The sequence below is a fragment of the Tympanuchus pallidicinctus genome, unplaced genomic scaffold (assembly GCF_026119805.1).
Source record: "Tympanuchus pallidicinctus isolate F22 unplaced genomic scaffold, pur_lepc_1.0 scaffold3, whole genome shotgun sequence".
In the NCBI taxonomy this organism is placed as follows: domain Eukaryota; kingdom Metazoa; phylum Chordata; class Aves; order Galliformes; family Phasianidae; genus Tympanuchus; species Tympanuchus pallidicinctus.
Window position 1 is genome coordinate 36,865,615 of NW_026294747.1, and position 22,185 is coordinate 36,887,799.

The 22,185-nt window shown below is 42.7% G+C and overlaps 2 protein-coding genes across 3 annotated transcripts in view; one reads left to right on the plus strand and one right to left on the minus strand.

Annotated features, from left to right (window-relative positions):
- On the minus strand, nt 1–16,894 carry FBXO33 (F-box protein 33). Its single transcript, XM_052694648.1, has 4 exons — nt 16,341–16,894; nt 11,079–11,189; nt 5,821–6,506; nt 1–2,000 (listed from the first exon to the last, which is right to left on the minus strand). Exons 1-4 carry the CDS (start codon nt 16,850–16,852, stop codon nt 1,729–1,731), a joined length of 1,581 nt encoding a protein of 526 aa, XP_052550608.1. The 5' UTR covers nt 16,853–16,894; the 3' UTR covers nt 1–1,728.
- Nucleotides 15,926–22,185, plus strand: part of ZNF410 (zinc finger protein 410) — a 19,231-nt gene continuing 12,971 nt past the window's right edge. Inside the window, exons 1-2 of one of the 2 annotated variants that reach the window (XM_052694655.1) lie at nt 15,926–16,050; nt 19,169–19,363. In XM_052694655.1, the coding sequence (XP_052550615.1) occupies nt 19,331–19,363 (33 nt within the window). In that variant the 5' untranslated portion in view covers nt 15,926–16,050; nt 19,169–19,330. Of the gene's footprint in view, nt 16,051–17,647; nt 17,776–19,168; nt 19,364–22,185 lie in introns of those variants that run through there. The other variant, XM_052694654.1, reaches the window with a different exon arrangement.

Sequence of the window (22,185 nt, forward strand, 5' to 3'; positions counted from 1 at the left end):
TCAATTTTTAATGCTTTATTTATTGATTAAAAGAATATACATTTAACATAAACCATACAACATCAGTCATCAATTCAAACATTCAGCTGGTTTCCTTACATTTTCTGTCAGGAGTTTATTTTTTAATCTGATCACATTTATAAGATAAAATCTCACCACATCTGGCATATACACACACTGTGCCAGTGGATTCACTCTACTGATGTACATATAAAATCCGCATGGTATGTGCTCACTGGAGACAAAACAGCGCACACCTGTCAAAAGGTCATTTTAATATAAGATGGTAAAACCATTTGTAAAACACATATAAACTTTTTCCATAAATAGAATCATATCTGGACATCTGTTGCATAAATTGTGTTTTCCAAAGCTTACAATATAGCAGCCAGGTCTCAGCACTGCTGGGCACCCACGTTGGCCACTTACTTTATTATTGCAGACTGTCCTTTAAACATTAAATGCACAACATTCGTACCACTTAAAACTGGGGTCAGGTGGAAGTCTCACAGAGACCACGTCTGTACCGCGGTTGCCCTGAAACAGTTAAATCGGCTTTTAAAGCCTCTCAGATATAACAAGATTTTAAAACATACTTCATGGAATGTTCTTCATGCATCGTAGCAGCTCATACCTGTGATAGAACAAGCTTTGTATTTGTTTCCTTTCCTTCCTTTACATTCACTATTCACAGTGAAACAGGTGCATGTTTGTTAAGAGTTCTGAGGTTGCTGACTGAGCCACAGCACAGCTGTGTACCACAGGTCGAAATTCGACCTTATATATTACAATCTAGCAGTATCTGGCTGGCCAGAAGCTGGCCTGCCCCTGCCAGCATGTGGGCACTTCTTCGTTTTTAATCTATTCTTTGGCAGCTGACACAGGCGCTGACAGAGAAAATCCAGTGACTTAGTTGCTAGGGATTTCACGACTAATGTTTGTTTGCAGGTGTATACCTTTATACTGAAGCCTTTACTGTTATGCTTCTACCTCATCGGAGTGCACTTCCTAGTTTTTCTCTCTTAAACTTTGGCCCAAAGCTAACTTCTGAGGAACACGACAGAAGATGAGAATAAACTAGGAGGAGTTTACACAAAGAACTCGAAACACCACGGAGCATGGAGTGAATCTGCAGGTACTGCTATCTGAAAAGCGAGTGTTTCGCAGCACTGCTTGACAGCCAAGGAGAACTGGGAGCGGCAGCAGGGCATGCTTCAGAACCAGTATGTGAAATGAAGCAAGGCGAGAGTCTAACAACGAACAGCCCTGGATAGACCTCTCTTCCTTTTAAGCCTATTAAGTAGCATGCTACCAGATTAAGCAAACAATGACAGCATAGAAATCCACTGGGCTATGGATATGGATATCAAAAGCAGCTGGCTCCTGAGCACAGAACTCCGATATAATAGCAAAAATAATTCAAAATGCAGTTACTCAATAAAAATAAAGTTAGCCGGCAACCTCAGACAGCCTTTGGCTGCTTCTCTGTAAGGTTTGGTAGACAAGTCCATTAACCGTGAAAACCCTAAACACTGCCACTTTCAGCTTCTAAACCAATACCCGACTACGTTCTTTGATCAAGAAGTAGAATACACATATGTAATTCTATATAGCTAATACTGATTAAACACAGCACAAAAGGGGTTAATTCACGCTACTGAAAAAAAAAAAACAAAACATAATAGGACCCTACTTGCATATGTAACCACAGGAACTGTAAATAAGGAGCTAAATGCCTTCACTGAAGCTCTGCATCTCTCTGTAAAAATGACGAGTTGGCTCAGTGAAGACACTGAGCAGCTCTATGTCCATGACTGCATGCCAAGGTCGACCCAACCCGAGAGATACTTGCTCAATGAGATTATGTACTGGATCCACATCCTGGTCGGCCAGCTCTCCTTGGTCAAAATCAATGCTTTCCTCTGTGACTTCCAGCACTTTCAGATCAGAGCCACGAAGACGAGCAATTGCAATGAGATTGTGAGCCCAAACTGTGTAACCTGTAGGGGGAAAAAAAGTGCTGTGTAATTTTGCAGTACGGCATTTCTTATGGAAGTATTTAATGTCAGATCATCTTAAAATCCTTCCCAACTTACTTTGTCATCTTGTGTCTGGCAGAATTCCCCTCCCAATTTCAGCTTTGGTTGCAAGTAGGAAAGTTCAATTTTACATTTATAATAAGGAAATATCAGAATAATTTCAGTTAGTTCAAAGTTTTTCTATATTGAATTGTTTCACTGTTTGTATCAACTTCTTTGGTACAAGTTAAGTTGTAACTATAACATCAAACCTTCTGTCACCTACTTATAAATAAACCACAAAGAAGCAACTAATCAACTATTTAAAGTGGATATATAAAAGGACTATTTTAAATCTGTATTTTTGCTAGGAAAGAAAACCAGAGTTAGCTTTTATTGCCTTAGAGGTAGACTTGATGGAAAATAAACAGAACAGAAGCCTCTCCAGGAAGCAGGTCCCACCACTGTAAAAAAAAACAATCTACATATATCTTTTTATTCTACCTGAGATTAAACATAATTATAAAGCTTCCCTCTCTTCCAATTACTGTGTATTAGCATCCCTCTTTCAAAACACTTACTCTGCAGTTACCTGCTAGTTTTCTGTATCTTGGCTAAGCTCTTCTTTGTCTTGGTGCAAAACACAGAGTACTTGGGAACTTCCCTTTTTTGAAAGCTCTGCAAGTCAGCCCTTCCATTGCAAAACAAAAAGGCTCATTTCTGCCTTCATCATCATCATTCTCCCAGGTGCCTCCTGGAGCCTCCAGGTGCCTCTACTGCACCGTCTGTGCAGTATCAGAATTGGGAAAGCATGCTGCTGGAGGAGTAACAACCAGCCATGGTCTGGTCTTCAGGAAGGCAATAAGCATGTTCTACATCATGAACTATCATGACAGCTGATTAAAGAATGAGGAAAACTGTAGTGAGAGATTAAAGAAAGGAGAAATTTTCAAGTATATTTTTTTCCCCAACTTTTTGTCTGTAAAGACTCCTACAGATATTTTGCTCAAAGTAGTTTTTGAACAAGGAACCCCACAAACGTGTCTTTGGCTCATTTCTAAGACATCAACCATTTAGAATGCATGAACTCCTGCAATTCTCATCTGCTGAAGCTTTATCTGCAGGCACAAGAGAATCAAAAGATAACGCTGTCAGTGAGGTTGTAGGGCATAAAACCCAATGGAAAATTGCACTTCTGTGACCTACACTCCTCTCAGGCCTTGAAGGAGCTCACAATACCTTCAGACATTTTGACGGTAAAGAAAGGTAATGGAAAAAAAAAAAAGCCATGAAGAATAAAAGGGGCAACAACTGTGGTTAAATCCCCTGTGCTACCTGGGGCTCAGGTACACGGCTTTTGCTGTAACTTTTCACTGCCAGATCTTTTTTTCCAGTTAATCTTATCTTAAATCTTCTTTTCAAAAGTTTTCCCTCAAGTTTCTCAGGAACCTTCCAGCAGCAAAGAAGCCTCTGCTCAGCTGAAGTATTCCAGAGGTAACAAGGAATAATCGCTTCCTTACAAGTATCAAACACATCATGAACAGCAGTTTTCCCTTGCTGGTGCAAATGTCAGCTTTAACTTTGCTCTGACACAGAATAACACTGAGGATTCCACAGGTAATACAGCACATTTACAGCACATAATATCTCGAAACTCCACATGAAATGTCTTTCTTTTGAATTAAGGATTTCAGGCCCTGAGGATGGCCAGATCATACCACTGTCCATTCTACCATCCCATCTCCAAAGACAACACACTCCTCACACCATTCCTACATGCTGCCAGCAGCAGTTAATATCCTTGGCTTGGCTCTCCTGTGCTCCTAATGATGCCACCTTGGTGGGACGATGATACGACCGCACAGATGTCAGAAAAGGCTCCAGAGGTATCCAAGAAAGAGAGACCTTCAGACTCGTTCTCTCTCCCTCCTTTTGCCAGTGCCAAGTGGCAGCCAAAGCTAAGCATGGATCAAAGACTTTTCCAGAGTAAACTAAAAGCAGAAGAGGGAAAATCTCTGAAAAATATTAGAAACTGAAGAATAACTGCTTCTCATCTAACGAAAAGAAACCCATGCACTTACAAATTGAGCCAATCATGTCTCCTCAAACAAATATAGTCTTTTTTTTTTTTTTTTAAGTTTTCTTTCTTAAAGGAAGCTTGGTAGCATCACAAGAAATGTAACAAGAGCACAAGAAACCATTATTACATAAATCTCAAAAAAAAAAAAAAAAAAAAAAAAAAAAAAAAAAGCAAGCGTGAGAATAAGATGCTATACTGAACCACCACAGCATTCTAGATCTTTCTTCCTAGCCATATTCTTCTCAGTGTTACCACTCAAGAAGAAAGATGCATATACTACAGTAACAGAGAAGTCCTACTCACAACTTAAAAAAGTAAAAATAAGAATTAAGAAAATTAGTAGTAACTTATAAGCAGCTTAGCTAACTTGGTCTACAAAGAGGAGAGAAAAGAAGGGGAAAAGAATCTGAATTTCAACATCAGTGTGTGGTTGATGGTTGGCCATTCTCTCTCCCAGGTATACAAAAATCCCCACAGAAGATGCAGTAACAATGCTTTGATACAAAAACTGTAAAAAGTGTTTGCCTTCCCAACACTCTGCACAGAGTAATATATTGTGCACTAATAACAGGTGACACACTAGCTTATAGTCAGGTATTTTACCATCTTTTTGAATTCAAATAATGTATTAGGAGATTCTCCTGTGGTAGGAAGAAGGTAAATGGATTTCATTTATTTATTCTAAAAGGCCCTGAAACTTCAATTTAGTGTTAGAGAAACTGCTAAAATCCACCTTTACTGAGTGGTATGGTCATTTGCCAATCTGTGAAACTGTAAGGGGAGGATACAGCAGGACTTTCTGACTTCAACTGAGATCTGAATGTACCACTTTTGCTGAAGATGTCTCCTGTTTGTGCTGAGTAACTGGAGATTTATTCCTGCAAGCTGCCTGAGGAAATGGCCATTCATTCTTACGTAACAGAACAGAGTCATCCCTTAACTCCTTCATGCATCAGCAAGCTCACTCTTTGTAAGCCACTTCCAGCACAAACCAAAACAACCACTCTGCACTGTTTCAGTTTCAGGTGCCTTACAAATGTGCCAAATTATTCTAACTTCTAATAAAGCTGAATGTAAGCATACACTTCTTTTTGATTTACAATTACACAGCAAAAAGGTGAGATAAACCTAGTTATAGTATTACCAGTGAAATCAATGCACTCAGCATGGTAACCTCTTCCACATTATATTTTTCTCCCCCACACTTCAAGTAGAGAGGTCTCAAATTTTGCACACCCCCTTCATCTGCTGCCAGTGTTACCAAGCTGGTAACAGACTTCCTTCCCCTCAGTCACGAGGTACTTAACCTGTGTTAGTTACACAAACAGGAAGTACAATCATCTAATCTTAACAGCCTGTGACCTCACGGCACACACAGCAAGCTTCTGCAGCATTCACATCCATATACCCAGCCACATGGAGGAAACCTGCACTGTGCCTCCCGGAACACTCAGCTCTTACTGCTCAATTCTGTGAGCAGTCACAAAATCCTACGTGATCTCTCATCCAAATTTCATAAGCTACAAGTATATTTAAGATAAGTAAACACACAAATTTCCTATTTTCAAATGTGAAAATACCAGTATGAACTACAACAGCTTGTATAGTGACCACACAGCAGACTCTTGAACATGACTCTTACAGAAGCTCATTACAGTCAGAAAAGCTGAAATATTTTAAGTGTTTCAGTCACGTACCGTGCTCACACAACGCATTACCTACCATGAACAGCTAGGAGAGAGAGCCTCGTGCACCTCCAGGCTAATAAGACAAGTGGATCTTCGTTCCGGTTGTCACTAAGATCTGGGAAGCCAGACATATCTATCACATCATTCATTAGTATAAAATGAGTGAGGAACTTATCATACTGCCTGGATATGAGGTCAACAACAGCTCCAGAAACACAAGTGATGTAGCTGTCAAAGTGAATCCTCTCTAGGGGAATACTGGGCTTAAGAATCCTTAACATATCATCGCTCTTTACATCAAAAGCCATGATATAGACCCGAAGATTGGTGCTGTTGCGCGTCAGCGCCTTCCAATTCTCATCTTCTGGCATACTGTCCAATGACTTGTGCATAATGGAAACGCTGTGGACCAGGAGAGACAGTCGATGCAAAGGCACATGGTTGCTGTCAGCCAGGACTCTTGCCATTTCAGCCGTAAAATCACAGAAATCCAAAGCGAGCGAACGCAGATTCACAAAGCGCTCCAATTCAACTGCAGTGATGAGAGTGGTGTTACCAGGGATGTGGTTGTCCAATAAGCTCAGATGTTCCATGGTGTTGGCTATGGGGTTTGACAAGGACGACAATGATGTGGGAGTTACTATTTGCAGCATAAACCCACAGGACAGCCATTTCAATTGCCTGCTGTTGCCCAGTATCTCTTCAAACAGCTGCTGAATTCTGTAAGTAAACAAAACAGATAACGACGCTGTTAAACATGGTTTAGTGTTACCAATTGCATATCAGTCTATTTTTTTTCCCCATTGAAGAATTGTTCCTTCCCCTCTTTATTTATGGCTTTATCCTAAAGGTACTACCATCAGTTTATTGGCAATTACAAAGGTTAGAACACAATGTGCTGCTGACTTCAGCCTTCACTGCGCTTCAAATGTTTGAACTGTAAACTATCCTGACCAAAAAAAAACAACGCACTTCATCGTTCAATTGCAGTGCTGCACTATGAATCTTCCTTTCGTACTTCTCAGCACACATCCTAGCACATGCTAGCACCTTCCCACAGCTGCATTAAGGTTATGCAAATAAGAAAACCTATGATGTTTTTAAAAGCAATAACCATGTTTTTAAAAACAGCTTCTAGTATTTGTTAGCCAGCCTCTCTAGAACTGCAAATTAAAATGGTCAAAAAGTCATTTTCATTGAAAAGTTGAATACAAATTAAGTTTCTCCATGTTAGAATAATCCGAAATCTATTGCTTGATTTTCCCCATTGAAGGGTAAAGACCAAACACATGATATTCTTGAAACAATTCTGAATATACAGCTGACTGGATTTTTCAGTGTCAACAGCTTGACACATTATAGGAGTAGCTTGGATCTGGTGACATTTTGATCCCAGATCACCAGTGGGAGGCAGTTCTAACACCATCAGAGTCCTCATGTGATGTATAGCACTGTATGATTATTACACACTTCCTCTTATGCATCCCACCTCTCCTATCTCCCACAACTCCTATTAGGTTGTTCTAAATGCAAAAATGTTCTTTAAGTTAGATATGTAATCCAAAAAGGTATTTTAAGGTAAGATTTGAATACCAAATATCAATACTACAGTCCTACTTTACCAACCTCCTCAAAAGAAACAGTTTTCCAGTCCTCATCCCACAGCTGTTAGGGATCCAAATGATCTCTCTCTGCCCAAACATGTTCAGTGAGCATATACACACTAGGCTGCAAATATAGATGAGTCTAATCTCAAATTTCAGTCAGCTCTAAGGCAAAATCAGCATTTAAGGGAAGCAACTGAGCTAGGCTATGCCAGGTCTGAGACTTGAAGAAATAAGGCAAATCCATCCAGTAGGAACCAACAGGAATTTTTGTGCCTCAAATCAAGCAATGTTTTCCATAGACCTCTTTCTCCTTTATTGTTGAATAACACACACAAACATTCACATCTATGCTCAAAACAATGCTACAAAGTTATTATTCTTATCCCCATATCTATATTCAAGATAATGTCCAGGCGAATCTAAAGGCTCCATATCGTGACAGCAGAAAAGCACAAACACCATAAAAAGAGGAAAGAGAACAAGGGAAACATGGAGTCATGCTTCTCAGAGATTTTCCCCTCTCTAAAAGCTTTCAGCTCTCACCTCCTGAGCCAGAGGTGGCTTCCGGTCTGCAGTAACCCTCAGGGGCCTCACTTCCAGCAATGTGCCCAGATTCCTCTTTGAGCCAACCCTTCGCAACTGTAACATCCAACTACAAAGAACTCTGCAGTACTATCCCCCTTTTTTCTTGCTTTCACTTGACCTGCCACCTTTGATGTCACATAGTCCTGGCGTTTAAGAAAATTAACAGACCAATCCTCATTTATCCTCCTCTCCCTGTTTGTATGTGCTTTCCTCCCCACTGCCATCACAGTACCTCAGAAAGACACAACATTTACAGCAATGGTAGCCTTTGCTCTGCAACAGTCCAAGCAACACTAGTGCTTGTAACAGCTTACAGAACAATTCACAAATCAATTTTGACATGCTCTGTCAAATACTACTATCCATACCTCACTGCACTGAAGTTTTAAGTTGTGCTTCTGATAAGATTTAAGCATCTAGGCTTACAGGAGTACTGTTCTAATACTCACAGAACTGGAAACTGATACTGATTTAATGCTATGTAACTTTGTATTTAAGTATTTACACATGTATTTAGATTCATGCTGATAGGTTACCCATCCGTATGTCCTAAGAAAACTTTCCAGACCCTTTCCTCTAATTCTTTGCTAATTTAATAATAAAAAAAGAGATCCAGCACTGCAGTATATATTTAGCAATGACTGCTTTTGGCTTGCTTTAAATGCCTGCTTTATATGAGGATAGACAGGAGGAACAATAAAAACTGCAGGCTCTTAGTTTAACAGATTTCAAATACATCTTTCTATCACCCTAATAAGGGTTTATTCCTTCCCTGTAAATTCTTACATCCTATTTTTCATTTTAGACTGCATCTAATTGGAGTTTGCAAAAACAGTTTGAATTGTGTCTAAATTCTAGAACACACTAAGTGAATTCTTGGAAATTAACACCTATTTTACAACCACACTTCAACTGCATACTATGTTGTATGAAATTCATCCTAGCATGTATGTGACTATCTTAAGGCTCACTTAGAAAATGTAAGTGTAAGCATGGTTTCAAACACAAACACAAAATATAATCAAAGCCCAGCACATGCAAGAAAGCAATTTAGAACAGTGATGTCTCAACAAGCATACTTAGTTTTGCTCCCAGTGAAGAGCAGTGAAGGGGATGCTCCCCATCAGCCTACAACTGCTGGTACAGAAAAGCACTGGTGGCCCTGGATAGGAAGTAAACCTAATAACAAAACCTATATGGAGCTCATTTGCTTAAAAACTGTATCAGTCAACACGTCCTGTTTCATGCAAGAGGCTAAAACTGGTTCTTTTGGAAACAAAACTATCTGAAACACATGGAACAAACACAGAAAGCAGATTTCAGAAAGCAAATACTTTAAACTGCCTTTGCTTTGCTCTGCCCAAGACAAATGAAAACAACCCATTTCTTGTACGTGCTGACCACTGCAAGAGAAGGATTTTGGAAACGTAACCCAAGGCCTCCTCTTCCCCCAGAGCAACAGCTAGTCTTTACTGGGGAACGGCCTAATGGCTCTGTGCCAACTGAGATTCCACCCAAGGTCTTTTACATTCAGTTCCATGCTATGGACTTGAGGAAGTGTCATGTTTTCTTCTCTAACTGTTTGAATTGTAGGAAGCTTCCAAAAGAGACAGCAACATTTACCACCACACAGGTTCCAAAATCCTCAGCCACTATTAACACTGTCTCCACAGGTTGCTCAATATCCTTCAGTGTTAGCTATTTGCACCCATGTTTTGTAACTTAACTGATGCAAACACCCAAACATGCAAAAGGCAAGACTACAAAGACAAAGATTTACTTCCTGAAGTAAAGTAATGTTGTTAGTGCTGATGATCCACTGCCAACTTTCATCTAATTTAGAAAAGAACTAGCAGGTTCCAAACACGCTGCTTTAGTTCATAAAACAAAGAAGAGGTAGCATTTGTTTCCTCATTCCAAAACATGCAAAGGTCAGTAACGATGTGAAAGACTAATTTCAGTTCAGACAATAAATTAATTTTGAATTGTTTATGCTATGAAGTATGCATAGTTATTTTTGTTATTAGTTCAAAGAAATATTGAACCATATGCTCAACTGAGTAAACACTTGCTTCGATGGCTCTCTCTAAGCCTCAGGACAATGATTTCATTACATATTTGTTTTCACGAAAGATAAGAAAAGGGCTTTTTACCTGCAGACAGTACATATGCTGAACTGGAGCTTAAACTACTCTGAATTCTGCATTCTAAGCATAACAGGGTAAGAAAAATGCACATCTCTATGTACTCTGATGTGCAAGGACCAAGCATTTAGTTTGATAGCTGCACTCTCATACATACACTGATCTGACAATATATTCATACTAGTTCTAAAACCATTGAAAATAAACAGGAAAGATCTTGAATAGCTGTACTTATTCTCAAGCCACCCAGACAATGTTTACACTAACACAAATTAAAATGAGGGTATTCAAGTTTTATCTATATGGAAAGTTTTAACAGAACTAATAAACTATTTAACTTAGCATAACTCCTCTGGGATAATTGATGCCAGATGTCAGTAGCTTTTAAATTTGTCTTGCACCATTTCCAAAGAGCACAAACCAGGTATTTTGATTATATGCATTCAAAGACTGTACAGCAGTGTAATTATGGCAAGCTAAAATACACCTCTGAGACTAAACAAGCACACTGTGAGCTAAGATCTTACAGGAATCCTACAAATACCTAACCTAGTTTTGAGATACAACTTAAAATAAGTTCTTGGTGCTTATGTCCTCTTTTAAGTTCAACAAGAATTGAGGACATGCAGTAGTGAATACATCAGATGAGCTCCTTGTATATTTTTTTCCATGTATAGCAATAGTAAATGTACTAGTAAGATTCCTGTCCCTCCTCTTGTTTTAACAGAAGTTGTTTCTAGAGCACAATATAAAAATGAAAGAAAGGATTCCCACCTAAAAGAAGAACACAAAATCAGAGTACATCATGCAAGTACTAGAAATAAAACAAATTCAACTTAAGAATTTTGATTCTCACCCAATAAAAAAAAGTGAAGCTTTCTCAGTCCCTGTTTCAGACATGAAAAACTCATACGTATTGTTTTAACATATTTGACAGTTTACAAAATATGACTTACTGCTTAATCTTTTTGCCATCGGGGTCAACCTTGCCGAGGTATGTGTTTGATATACTTCCATGTTGCTGCAGAATGCTTATATCCCCAAAGAGACTTAACTTCTGGAGGTTCCTGCAATGACAAAACAAAAAGGGATCTGTATACAAAACAAAAACACTGTAAGGAAACACTCTGGATAAGACAAAAACAGTAGTAAGAACACATTATTATACGGAACACATAAACTCTTCTGGGAAGCATCCTACTGTCCTGCAGTACAGGCACGTTTGGAGCTAAACAGAGACCAAAGCATAGAGGGGAGGAGGGATGTACAAACTGGTGATTCTAGCTGTAAAGCAAACGTCAGCTTCCAGTGACCACAGAGGCCACCACCATAAAGCCGACTTCCCGCAGTACTTTCTCGTTCCCTTTAATTCTTGGAACGTGGGCACATAACGTCATAGGTGAAAACATCAGCTATCTATTCCTTTTCAAAGGTAATGCTGTGTTCAAAGCACTAACAGAATACAACCGTGAGAAGCCTTTCCTGAACACTCCTGTATAGTAGCCAGGTTACGAACGGGGGGCCCAAATATGCAGCAGCTGAGGCAGCACAAGCTTCTGATGGAAGCTGAGCAAAAGATCCCAGCAATCCCAGTCAGTGTTTGATTTCCATTACATCAAAGTAGTGGAAGCTGTTCTGACATTGGTCAACAGAAGAGGATTATTTGTCCATTGTGATACAATTTTCAGAAGTAATACCTAAGAAGTGAAAGACCACCTCTAGTCTTATGCTGGACTTGTCTTAGTGTGTGTGACAGACAGACAGGCAGATTCTCATTCCCCACTACAGTTCACTCCTGTGACTTGCATCTTTCCTATGCCTTGAAAAAGATGAAGTAGAAGTTATGAAAATGATAACAGTTTCAGAGCAGCTTTCTTTTTCAGTATTTCTTTTCAGGCTGTTGTTGCTGCATTTTTCTAACTGACAAAAGATCTTTCTGGATGTTTTTAAATTTATTTATACACACAGTAAGTTAGATTTACTTCCAAACATTCAAGGAATAGTTTGCCCATAGAAATGAACACAGCAAAATCGCAAATGGCTGTGAGAGTAAAATTCATCTTTAACTTTAATTAGCAGACACCAATTAACTGGCAGCTGACAATTCAGAAACTCATAGAAATCCTTACTTCTGCTGGCTTACTATTCATACACTAATACTGCAGATCAGCTTTTAGGAAAACACAATACAGTCACGAAGCTCAAAGCCTAGGGAAGCTCTGGTGCCAGTTCTCTACCTCCACAGGATGAGCAGAAGGTGACAAGGAGTCAAGGTTTTACCTTTTTAAGTCTGAACCTAATAGGTATCCACTGCAAATAATTAAGGACCTGTTTGAAGTTCCTGCATTAAATAACCTCAGAGCTGCTTGCTGAAATCTAGCCACTGTCACATCTCCTACTTTTCTTCTATGGCTGACTGAATGACTATAAAAGCTCCACAAGCTCCTATCAAGTCAAATATCAAAGCAAAGCACCTAGATTTTACAGCCATTTCAGAAATCAAAACACATTAAATTATTCGAAATACAGGACTGCTGTAATGGTGGTATTTCAATATAACTGAGCCCTGTCCACATGCATAATATTCTACACATCTAAGTCAATGCCTGATCACACTGAAGAGTAGGTGTGGCAGGGCAATCTTAAGACTGTGGCAACACCACTGAGAGTATTCTGTGCTCTTCTGTCTCTTCTGTCTCCCACAGATTTTGAGGAAAGCCTGGTACACAGGAAAGTCAGCAGAAACATCCATCAGGTGTGAGAGGCAGTCTTCACAGCCAATATTCTAATTATACAGTCATAACCTTCTGATCTCACTGACTTAATTCTGAGAGTTAAGCCAAAACGCAATCTTTCGAACAATTCTGATTCACCTGCATATTCACATCACACTCAGGTCTTGTTCAGTGCTACTCAGATCCCAGTGAATGCTGCTGCAGTGTTACTTTCAGAGCCCATAAGCAATAAGACTTACAAAACACCATTTACAAATACCTCACACAGTTTGCTTGCATTTGTCTCACTGCCATTCTACACACTATAGAGACACAGTAAAAGCTTTCCACCTTACTATTTAAGCAGCAAAAACATCTGATTACTCTTCCACTCACAGCATAGTTACAACCATCAAAAAATGTGATCATAGTTCCATTCAGTATTAGATCTGTCACTGCTGTAGACAATAAAATCTCTGCGGCATCTGGCTCACCTCTCACCCTTACTCCATTGGATGAGTAAAGCCACTGCTATTAAATAAAATAATTTAGGAGTTAACTGTCCTCTTTTGATGAAAGTCACAACAGCATCTTAATACTATATATACTACAAATGCACACAGCTTGGAAAGAACATACTGCACTTCCATTCGCTTCATTTGTTGTCGAACAACCGGAAAAGTTACAAACCACTACAGACATCACTTCGGTACTTTCTTTTTTTAAGAAATTACAGAATTTCAGAGCTCCTCCTCTTGGTTTCAGTGCCAAGAAAGTGGTATTTTGGAATAATGTGCTCTCACTCGCAGAATGAGAGCTGTGTTGACCTGAGCTCTGCCTCAAACACCAGACAGACCTTCAACATACCTGTGGATGCCGACTACCAGCAACAATACCGATCAGAATGCTATCAGGGGTTTCTAATTGTGCATCTGCAACCTCTTTAATTCTATCAGAATTACCAAAGATTGCTCCAAAATACTTTTCCAGAGACTTAACAGAAACTACTGTATTTGCATGAAAGCACACCATCATCCTCCTGTACCCAAGAGGACATCCAGAAGTTGCATTACCTTTAGTCCTACTGTTAGTCTTTTCTTAAGTCCTGCAGTATTATAAATCCTCAAGGAATTTCACTTACAGAACTTTTTTTTTTTTTTTTTTCCTGAAAGGAGGAAGTTGTTGCTGTATTGTTTAATAACAGATTTAAATCATACAACAAGATTACATGGTTAAGAAACAGCACACCATTTTACTAAAGTGGATTTCTCCCTCTCTAGCTTTTAAGTGTAAGATGGAAGTCCTTTGGATTTCTCTGCCAAAAAGCTATCAGGAGGGCTGACAGGAGCTATGAAAGAATCATCCTGTTTCAAACCCTGTTCCAAAAGGAATGCATTTGCTGCAATTTAGTTGCTGGAGAAGTTAAAAACATTGCTTTTTCCTTTATTTTGGAAATTGGAATAGCTATCACGTGTACAAGAACATTCTGCAAGCACAAAAAGAAATCATTAATCACCCTGGTGCTACAGATGAGCAACCAGAAGCAGAGAAACAAAGCAACTGACTGCAGTCCTTCGACCAATAAAATGAAGCACTGAGCAGGTGACAATGGTTCCACTTTAGAGGTAAACTAAAAAGCAGAACCAAGCAGCAACTTAACTCACATTAACGTTTCTTTCCATCTCATTTCTATCTAAAAGCTTCACTTAAAAAATCTAAAAGACAACAACATTCTACCTGTCAACGAACTGGTTGTGGATAGTTACTTTTCAAGAACCAAAAAAAAGTATCAAAATAAAACTCAAATCTTGCTTATGAGGGAAAAAAAGCTCATTCTAGAAGTAATTCTGAATGTACATCTGTTTCACGTAAATCCCCCTCGCATGTTTTCGTAGCTCACTGAAAAAAGTCTGCTGTGATAACTAGGTACTATGCATTTCCAGGTGGTACACTTTTCACTCCAAAGTCAAACACCAGCAGACAAGTGATCTGCTGTTTCAGATCACATCAAGAATATACAGAGACACTAAATGTTATCAAAGATGGTAACTTTTCATCCGTACCTACCACAGAACTACACTTATCTACCAGAGAACAGCCACTGAAGAAACAACTGCTACTACCAAGTGTTTTGATGCAGTCTTCAGCCACATTGTACATACAAAAAAGTGTAAAAAGGACTTCAGAAGGCGGTGTTAATGCACTAGCTGGAGATAACGCTATGAAATCTCTCTCTTCCAAAAGTGAAGCACACCGAAACCATTCTCATAATGCATTTCACTTTTTTTCCCCAAGGAATCTCTCACACAATATCTCTGCAGCTTCTAACTGTCCACTTAAAATGCTGAAATCCACCTAGCGGTATTTATAACAGATTTGATAACCATCAACTGACGTCATGTATGATATCAGCTGAATTTCCCCAGGATTCAACAGCAAAGTGAAAGCTTCTTCTGAAAGGCAAGAGGAGACTGATTAGGGCAGCTAAACCTGCAGGCTGAGGATTCACAAGGCAAGAAACAAATCAAGATGAAGGTGAGCTGTGACCCACAGGCAGTGTCCAAAAGCACACTTGCGCCTCCAACCGCTGCAGTTCCCCCAGGAAGTACCTGCGGGCATCGCAGGGCCTAGGAACCGAAAGTGAGACCTCGCATGCTGCACTTGTGTTCCCTTAACGCCAACCAGGAGCTGAAGCTCAGCTTTCCCCACACAAACCAGAGGAGAAGTGAAGGCCTCACGCTGCTTCTTAACTGTTTCAGAGTCAGAGTTGGTGGCTGTACGACAATGCAGCTACCAATAGTTTTCCAACAACTATCTACAGAAATGCCCTAAAATATTTAGCGGTGGTCGCTTTGCACCCAGCAGGTGATGTACACTGCCAGGTAGGAAAGCACATAGCCACTCACTATCCTGCAGCCTGCACGGCTTCCCAACACACTGTGACCTCACTGCACAGTCTGGTCTTCTGACTGGAGGCCGTGCATTATGACCTCTGAGTTTTTAAAAGATACTGCGTGGGAGTGTTAGCAAGATAAGCAAAGAGAAAGCAAGCGTTTTCATTTTAGAAGTCCAACCTGAGCAAATTAAGACTCAGAGCTACCAAAGTCGGTGTGAATAAGTGCGATCTGAGTGCATTTTAAGCCCAGAGCACGGGAAAAGGAATCCACTGCTCAAGCGGATCGAGGAATCGCCACACGCCTGAAGCACGTCCACAGTAAGCAATCAGAAAGACCTCCTCCTGCTGAGGCCAGGCCTCATTCCCGGCTCACAGGGGAGCTCCTTGGCGGGGCCGGCGGCCTTCTTGGCGGCTTTTGTGAGGGAGAAACGAAGTCTCGCTCCAGCACTCCGACGCTAACTCCCCTATTAGCTCCCCGCACGCACGCAGCCCGAGGAGCCCCGCTGCCCGCCCATTCCGCGCCCCGGGGAGGCCGAGGCGCCCCTGCGGCCTTTGTGTTCCCCGTCGCCGCCTTCTCTGCCCTCCCCTGCCGGCGGCACGCTCCGTACCTGTTGTTGCGAACGCTGCTGAGCACGCACAGCACCAGCTCCAGGTAGGTCCTCAGCAGCTCGAGCCACCTCGGGCACAGCGGCGCCGCCTCCCCGTCGCCCGCCGCCACCGCCGCGCCCTCGCCCGCCGCCGCCCCGCCGCTCGGGTAGTTGTCGGCGGCGAACTGGACGCGCAGCTCTCGCACGAACCAGCCGCACTTGCGCATGAGGAACTCGAGGCGCGGGCGCTCGGCCGGCGAGACGCGGAGGCTGAGGCGGAGGCGCGGCCAGAGGGCCGGGTAGAAGAGGCACTCCCGCCAGTGCGAGCAGGCGGCCGAGGCCCGCAGCCGGTCGGGGCCCGCCAGGAAGGAGAAGATGTGCACCACCAGCTCGCTGGGCAGGGAGCCGGCGCCCACCGCCTCCCCGCACACCGACATTCCTGGCGCCGGCCCGAGCCCCGCTGCTGCTGCGGAGGCCACAGGCGGCGGCGGCCCCGGCCTCGCCTGCGGCTCCTGCGACAAAAACAACAACATCAATGACAAGGCGAGGGGGCGGGCGCCGGCCGGGACGCGGCCGCCGCCGGGACGCACCACCCGCGCCGCCGCCGGGGGAGGAGCGGGCTCTACCACCGCCCAGAGCCGCGCGGGTGTGCGAAGGGAGGTGGGCCGTGTCCCCGCCCGCGCAGCGCCGCCTGGGCCGTACCGCGTTGGTCGCGAGGGTGGAGTGTGCAGGCGCCGCGCCGCGGGCGGGCGGGGAGAGCAGGGCGGCGCGGGGGAGGGGGCGGGGGGCCGCAGGCGCCCCGCGGCGGGAATGGAACGTGCCGCCGTTCGAATGGCGGGCGGGTCCGGCCCTACGGCTTCCGCGGGTGGGGTGGGGGTGGGGGTTAACCCTTCCGCGCCCGGCGGCCTCAGCCTGAGGCGGTGCGTGGCTCGGGAGCCGCGAAACCTCCTGATACTCCCCGGTGCGTGTAGAGAAACGCGCGGCGTTTCCTCGAACCCGTCCGAGCGGCCCCGTCGGACTTCCTAGGGCAAGCGAGGCCAGGAGCAGGAGAAGCCCCCAGCCCGGAAGGCTGACGCGGGGGGCAGTCCCGCTCCTACGCGTCTATCCTCATTTTAATGCCTGCTCAACCGGTCCACCTTGCTGAGTCAAAGGGCTCCTGAGGTCACCGAGTGTCTCAATGTAACCGCGCCCGCAGCTCAGTGCTCTGCGGAAATGACATGGGGAGAAAGTGCCGCGTGGGGCCGCCGGGCCGCCGCCGTGCCGGGACGGAGCCCGGCGGAACGCGATAGAAGCTCAGCCCGAGCCGGCGGTACAGCCGGGAGGCCCCGGAGAAGGCGGCGCTGCGGTTCGGATGCGGCGCTCCTCCCAGCGCTCACCATAGAGCTGAGGGTGGCGCCCTCCTCAGCGTAGGCATTTCCGGGCGGCACCGCGTCACGTCCGGGCGGCGGAGATGCCGGTAAGGCTGCCGGGCGCTCCGTCGGGACTCGCTTTCTGCCGCGGGGCTGGGGCTGCCCCCGCGCTGGCGGGAGGGAGGGTTAGGGCACGCGGCCCGCTGGTGTGCGGCCGCAAGGAGACGGCGCCGCGCTGGCCCCGGGCCGCGCCTGCCGCTCTCCCGGGCCCGTTATCCCGGGACGGGCTGAGAGGTGAAGGAACGCAGCGGTAGGGCTGCGGGGCGGGGCGCTCCGCTTTGCTCTCGCCGCCATCGCTGCTGTCCCAACCCTGTGCGGCAGGTACACCGAGCACCGTGGGAACGCTTTTGATTCTCTGTTAGGTGGTTTTGTAATTGTGATAAATGGGAGGTGTGGCAGGAACTTCGGTTTGTTCACCTCCCATTAGTATCAAAGCCCTTTTTTGGTAGTTAGGAATTATACATTCCTGCTTTGCCTCGTAGTCCAAAGAAGGAATATTGTACAATTGTCTGTGAAATAGCATCTGAAGAGAACTTACCTTACAAATCCATATCTGTGTCCATAGAAATTTGTCACCACCACCAGTTTGATGTGATAGAGAACAAGCAGAGGTTTCATAGTGATGAGGTGCATGTATTGCCTGTCAGACATTTGGATAGTCCCCATATGGGATTCAGTTCCTGTCCCTTGCATGCTGATGTTTGTGGTTTTCAATCAGTTCCATACACTTCCAGGTAAACAAGATTCTCAATGAAAATTATACGTTACAAGGAAAGCTCTTACAGTGGGTCCACAGAGCCACTAAGATGATCAGAGGGCTGGAGCCCTCCTCTCCTATGAGGAAAGTTTGAGGGAACTGGGCTTGTTTACCTTGGAGAAGAGAAGGCTCTGAGGAGGCCTCATTGTGGCCTTCCAATACTTGAAAGAGAGTATAAATAGGAGGGGGAGTGGCTGTTTACAAGGGTGGATAGTGATAGGACAAGGGGGAATGGTTTTAAACTGAGACAGATGAGGCTTAGGTTAGATATAAAGAGCAAGTTTTTTTACGTAGAGGTTGGCGACACTGGAGCAGGTTGCCCAAGGAGGCTTTGGATGCTCCATCCCTGGAGACGTTCATGGCTAGGCTGGATGTGGCTCTGGGCAGCCTGGTCTGGTGGTTGGTAACCCTGCACACAGCAGGGGGATGAAACTAAATGACCACTGTGGTCCTTTTCCCAGGCCATTCTATGAAAGCATGGAAAATAGCCACTGAAAAATCAGTTTCAGATGTTAAGATATTATTTTGGTGGTTCAAGAACATTTGAAGAAACCTCTATGAGCTTTCTCATATATTTCAAAGTACATTCTGCAGTTACATGCCATATCTGCTGACCTTTTCTTGCTCATGCTTTTTGTTTGTTCATTTCCATCTCTTTATGTTCCCTTTTTTTATTGTTTTAGGTTAAACCAAGTATTTGGTCAACGCGATTTTGTGCAGGAGGACCATCACTTTGTTTTATACTTCAGAAAATATGAGAATAAGCAGAGTGTTGTTCTCTCCCAATTAAAAGTACATATCTGTGCCTTGCTGAGGACAGCTGCAGGAATCAAACACTTGAATCAATGTTATCGGATGAGTTAGAATCCAAACCAGAGGTGAGTTTGGTTCCCAGAGAAGTTCACAGACAACACTTAGGAAAAGTTCAGAGATTACTGAGTTTGCTGCTTAGATTTTTTTTTTTTTTTTTTTCCTTTAGTGATACTTTCATTTTTTTGTGTACGATAAAAGATTGAAGAATACTTCAGGCTTTTTCCCTTCCTCTCAGGTTTAAGCCAATACTCTTGCCTGTTCTCAGGTTACGTTTCTTCTTGCAGTATTATAATGTTCTTTCTGTTAAAAGAATAAAATAAATTGCTGTACTGACTACTTCTTTTCCTCAAAAGAAACTGACTTTACTTGGCTTTAAGGAATGTGAATTATTATTATTATTATTTTTTTTTTTTAATGAGCCAGTTCTGTTTTAAAAGTGCTCGTGTTTCCAATAAGGAGTTGGCAGGAGCAGTAGATGATTGTACCCAAGGGTTCCCAGTTGCTCAGCAGGCTGAGGCTGCTTGCCTGTCCCCAGGCAATAACATGTGTATGTGCTGTGCATATGCAGCTGACTGTAGATATATGCACATCTAAAGTGTCTTTAAGAGATAAGCAGAAACAGTGTGAATGATGCAAAAAGCCATGTTATTTCTTGCAGGGTAATAAGGCTTAAAGTTTGTAAGCAGAACATGGCTATACCCAAAGTCATTTTGCACATACTCACGTTCACAGATGTCTTTTGCCTCTACCATAGTTAAAGTCTTTCTTGTACCTGTACCAGACCCACAGCTTTTTAGCCAATTTCCACTAGGAGCTTGGGTCTTTCCAGTCTCTGGTTTCTTCCCATTCACATGTCTGCTGACAAGCAGAACACCTACTTGCAGGAGAAGTATTCAAGAATAGAGTTTATTTAGTAAAGAGAAGGGAATTTGAGGGGTTAACCTGTGACTAGGAACTCTAATCTCTCTCTCTCTTCTCCATGGTTCTTCCTCCATTCACTTGGCTTCATTCTGGCATTGATCTTCCCCCAAGATGTTGCATTATAAGTTTTACGCGTCTCCCCGTCCCTGTTGTGCCCTTTGCTTTTGATCTTTCCCATGATGCCTGTATGATCAATGAATATAAAGATGTTATAATTATGAAAAAAACAAGAGAGTTTGACTAAGCAGGTTATAATAACAAAAAGAATAGATAGAAAGCTTACCCATATCCTGGGCTCGCTGTAAAACTCCAGAGGAGGAATCTCCAGAAGAGATCCTTCCCCTCTGGTAGTCAGCTCTTAAATGGGTCTAGGAGAGGTGAATTGCCTTCACCTGTGCTTCTCTGGCTGACTCATTGCTCGCTTCAGGTGATCAATCAGAGGTTCAGGCCCTGATTCAGCAGTTCCCATTCAGTGCCCATTCAGGTAAGAGTAACAAAGACACTGTATCAGGTTCTGTAGTTTGCTTGATACAAGTCTGCAGTTGTTACCTTCAGCGCAGTACTATCAATGCATTGTTTACTCTCTCCTGTTCCTTTCCCTCGTCTTGCTAGCTGATCTTTAAGGCTGAAAGCTGTCTTTGCGTTCCCTCACTTAAAAGAACAGAGGACTATACCACTTTCTCTCTTTCTTTTCATCATTCTTAGCCTTATCTATGGTCATGGAACAGGCAACTTAGAACTGTTAATGAAGTATACTTTGGGAGAGTTCACAGGTGTAAGCAAACTTGTTTTTGCTGAGCCTTCTCTCATTTTTTTTTCAGTTCACTTGTACTGTAGCAGGTATCTTAAACCAGTGTCTTTTTTGGAAATAATGATTATATGCTGGTAGCTTCGCACAGCCCTGATAACGTGGTAAGGTATTTATAGTTCAACAAAGCCCTTCCAATCACACAATTCAGGAAGAATAGCTGCAAATTCACAAGAACCCTGAGTAGTCTCAGCTTGGGCTGCAAGGAGTTCTTTTCCTTTTTCTTTTGATTTTGCATAAGCTGCTAATGAATTTTCTCTAGGTTCTGGAATGGTAAGGTACAGGGGATTTTGTGACCTCAGTCCTTTGAGGGAGAGGATTCCCATAGATTATTTCTGACAAAGAAGGGCCAGGATACTTGCAATGCTTGTTCCCTTATTACTCAAATTAACTGCAAGTGGGCCTCATTTTCCTTACATAAAATATTTGTTAATTAGGCATGTTTGCATAATAGTCCTGTTTTCCCATAGAAGGGTTGTACTTCTTCCCAGCAAAAGCAGAACATAGTAAGCCATTCTCCAGTAAGAACTGACCATTAGATGAATGCTACAGTGGTTGTAGAGCACATTTTTTCATATTGTCTTTTAAACTGTGTTCTTCAATCTTGATTAAGGCTGTTTTATTTTACAAATTGGAGTTTGTTTGTACTTGTGTATTACCCTCCTATACACACCTTTTTTCTGATTGTGAAAACTGAGTGTTAAGTTAGTGAGTGTCCTTTAGAGAGAAGCAGGTAGATAATCTTTTGCAAATATTAGTTCCAGTACTTCTAAAAGTCATCGTGATTTTGTATTTGCTAATGAGCTGTGGCACCCTAATTCTCATAGCCACAGATATTTTTTCATATACTTTTACCATGTAAGAAAGGTATTAATTAAGAATTGACTATTTAAGCACAAATAACATGTATATTAATATTCATCAAGACACTACAGATGGATTGCATAAGCATCATTTGTTCCGTTTTCTATCTCTCTAAAAAAGCAAACATTTAATACTTGAACAGGGACAGATCCTCCCGTGATAAGATATCACAGAGCTGCTTGGAGAGTTTATAAAGGCTGTAAGGCATCTACCTTTTCATCTGCATTCCCTGCTCCCAAAGCTGTATTACTTGCATTCCTCAGGGAACTGATAAGATCTGCAATTTCCACATTC

Excerpts from the sequence above, each read along its gene's own strand:
- FBXO33 (XM_052694648.1), bottom strand. The coding sequence starts at position 16,852 with ATGTTGTTGTTTTTGTCGCAGGAGCCGCAGGCGAGGCCGGGGCCGCCG. Across the intron at positions 6,507-11,078 it reads GATGGCAAAAAGATTAAGCA|AATTCAGCAGCTGTTTGAAG; the intron begins GTAAGTCATATT and ends GTTTACTTACAG. Across the intron at positions 2,001-5,820 it reads CTCTCTCCTAGCTGTTCATG|GTTACACAGTTTGGGCTCAC; the intron begins GTAGGTAATGCG and ends TTCCCCCTACAG.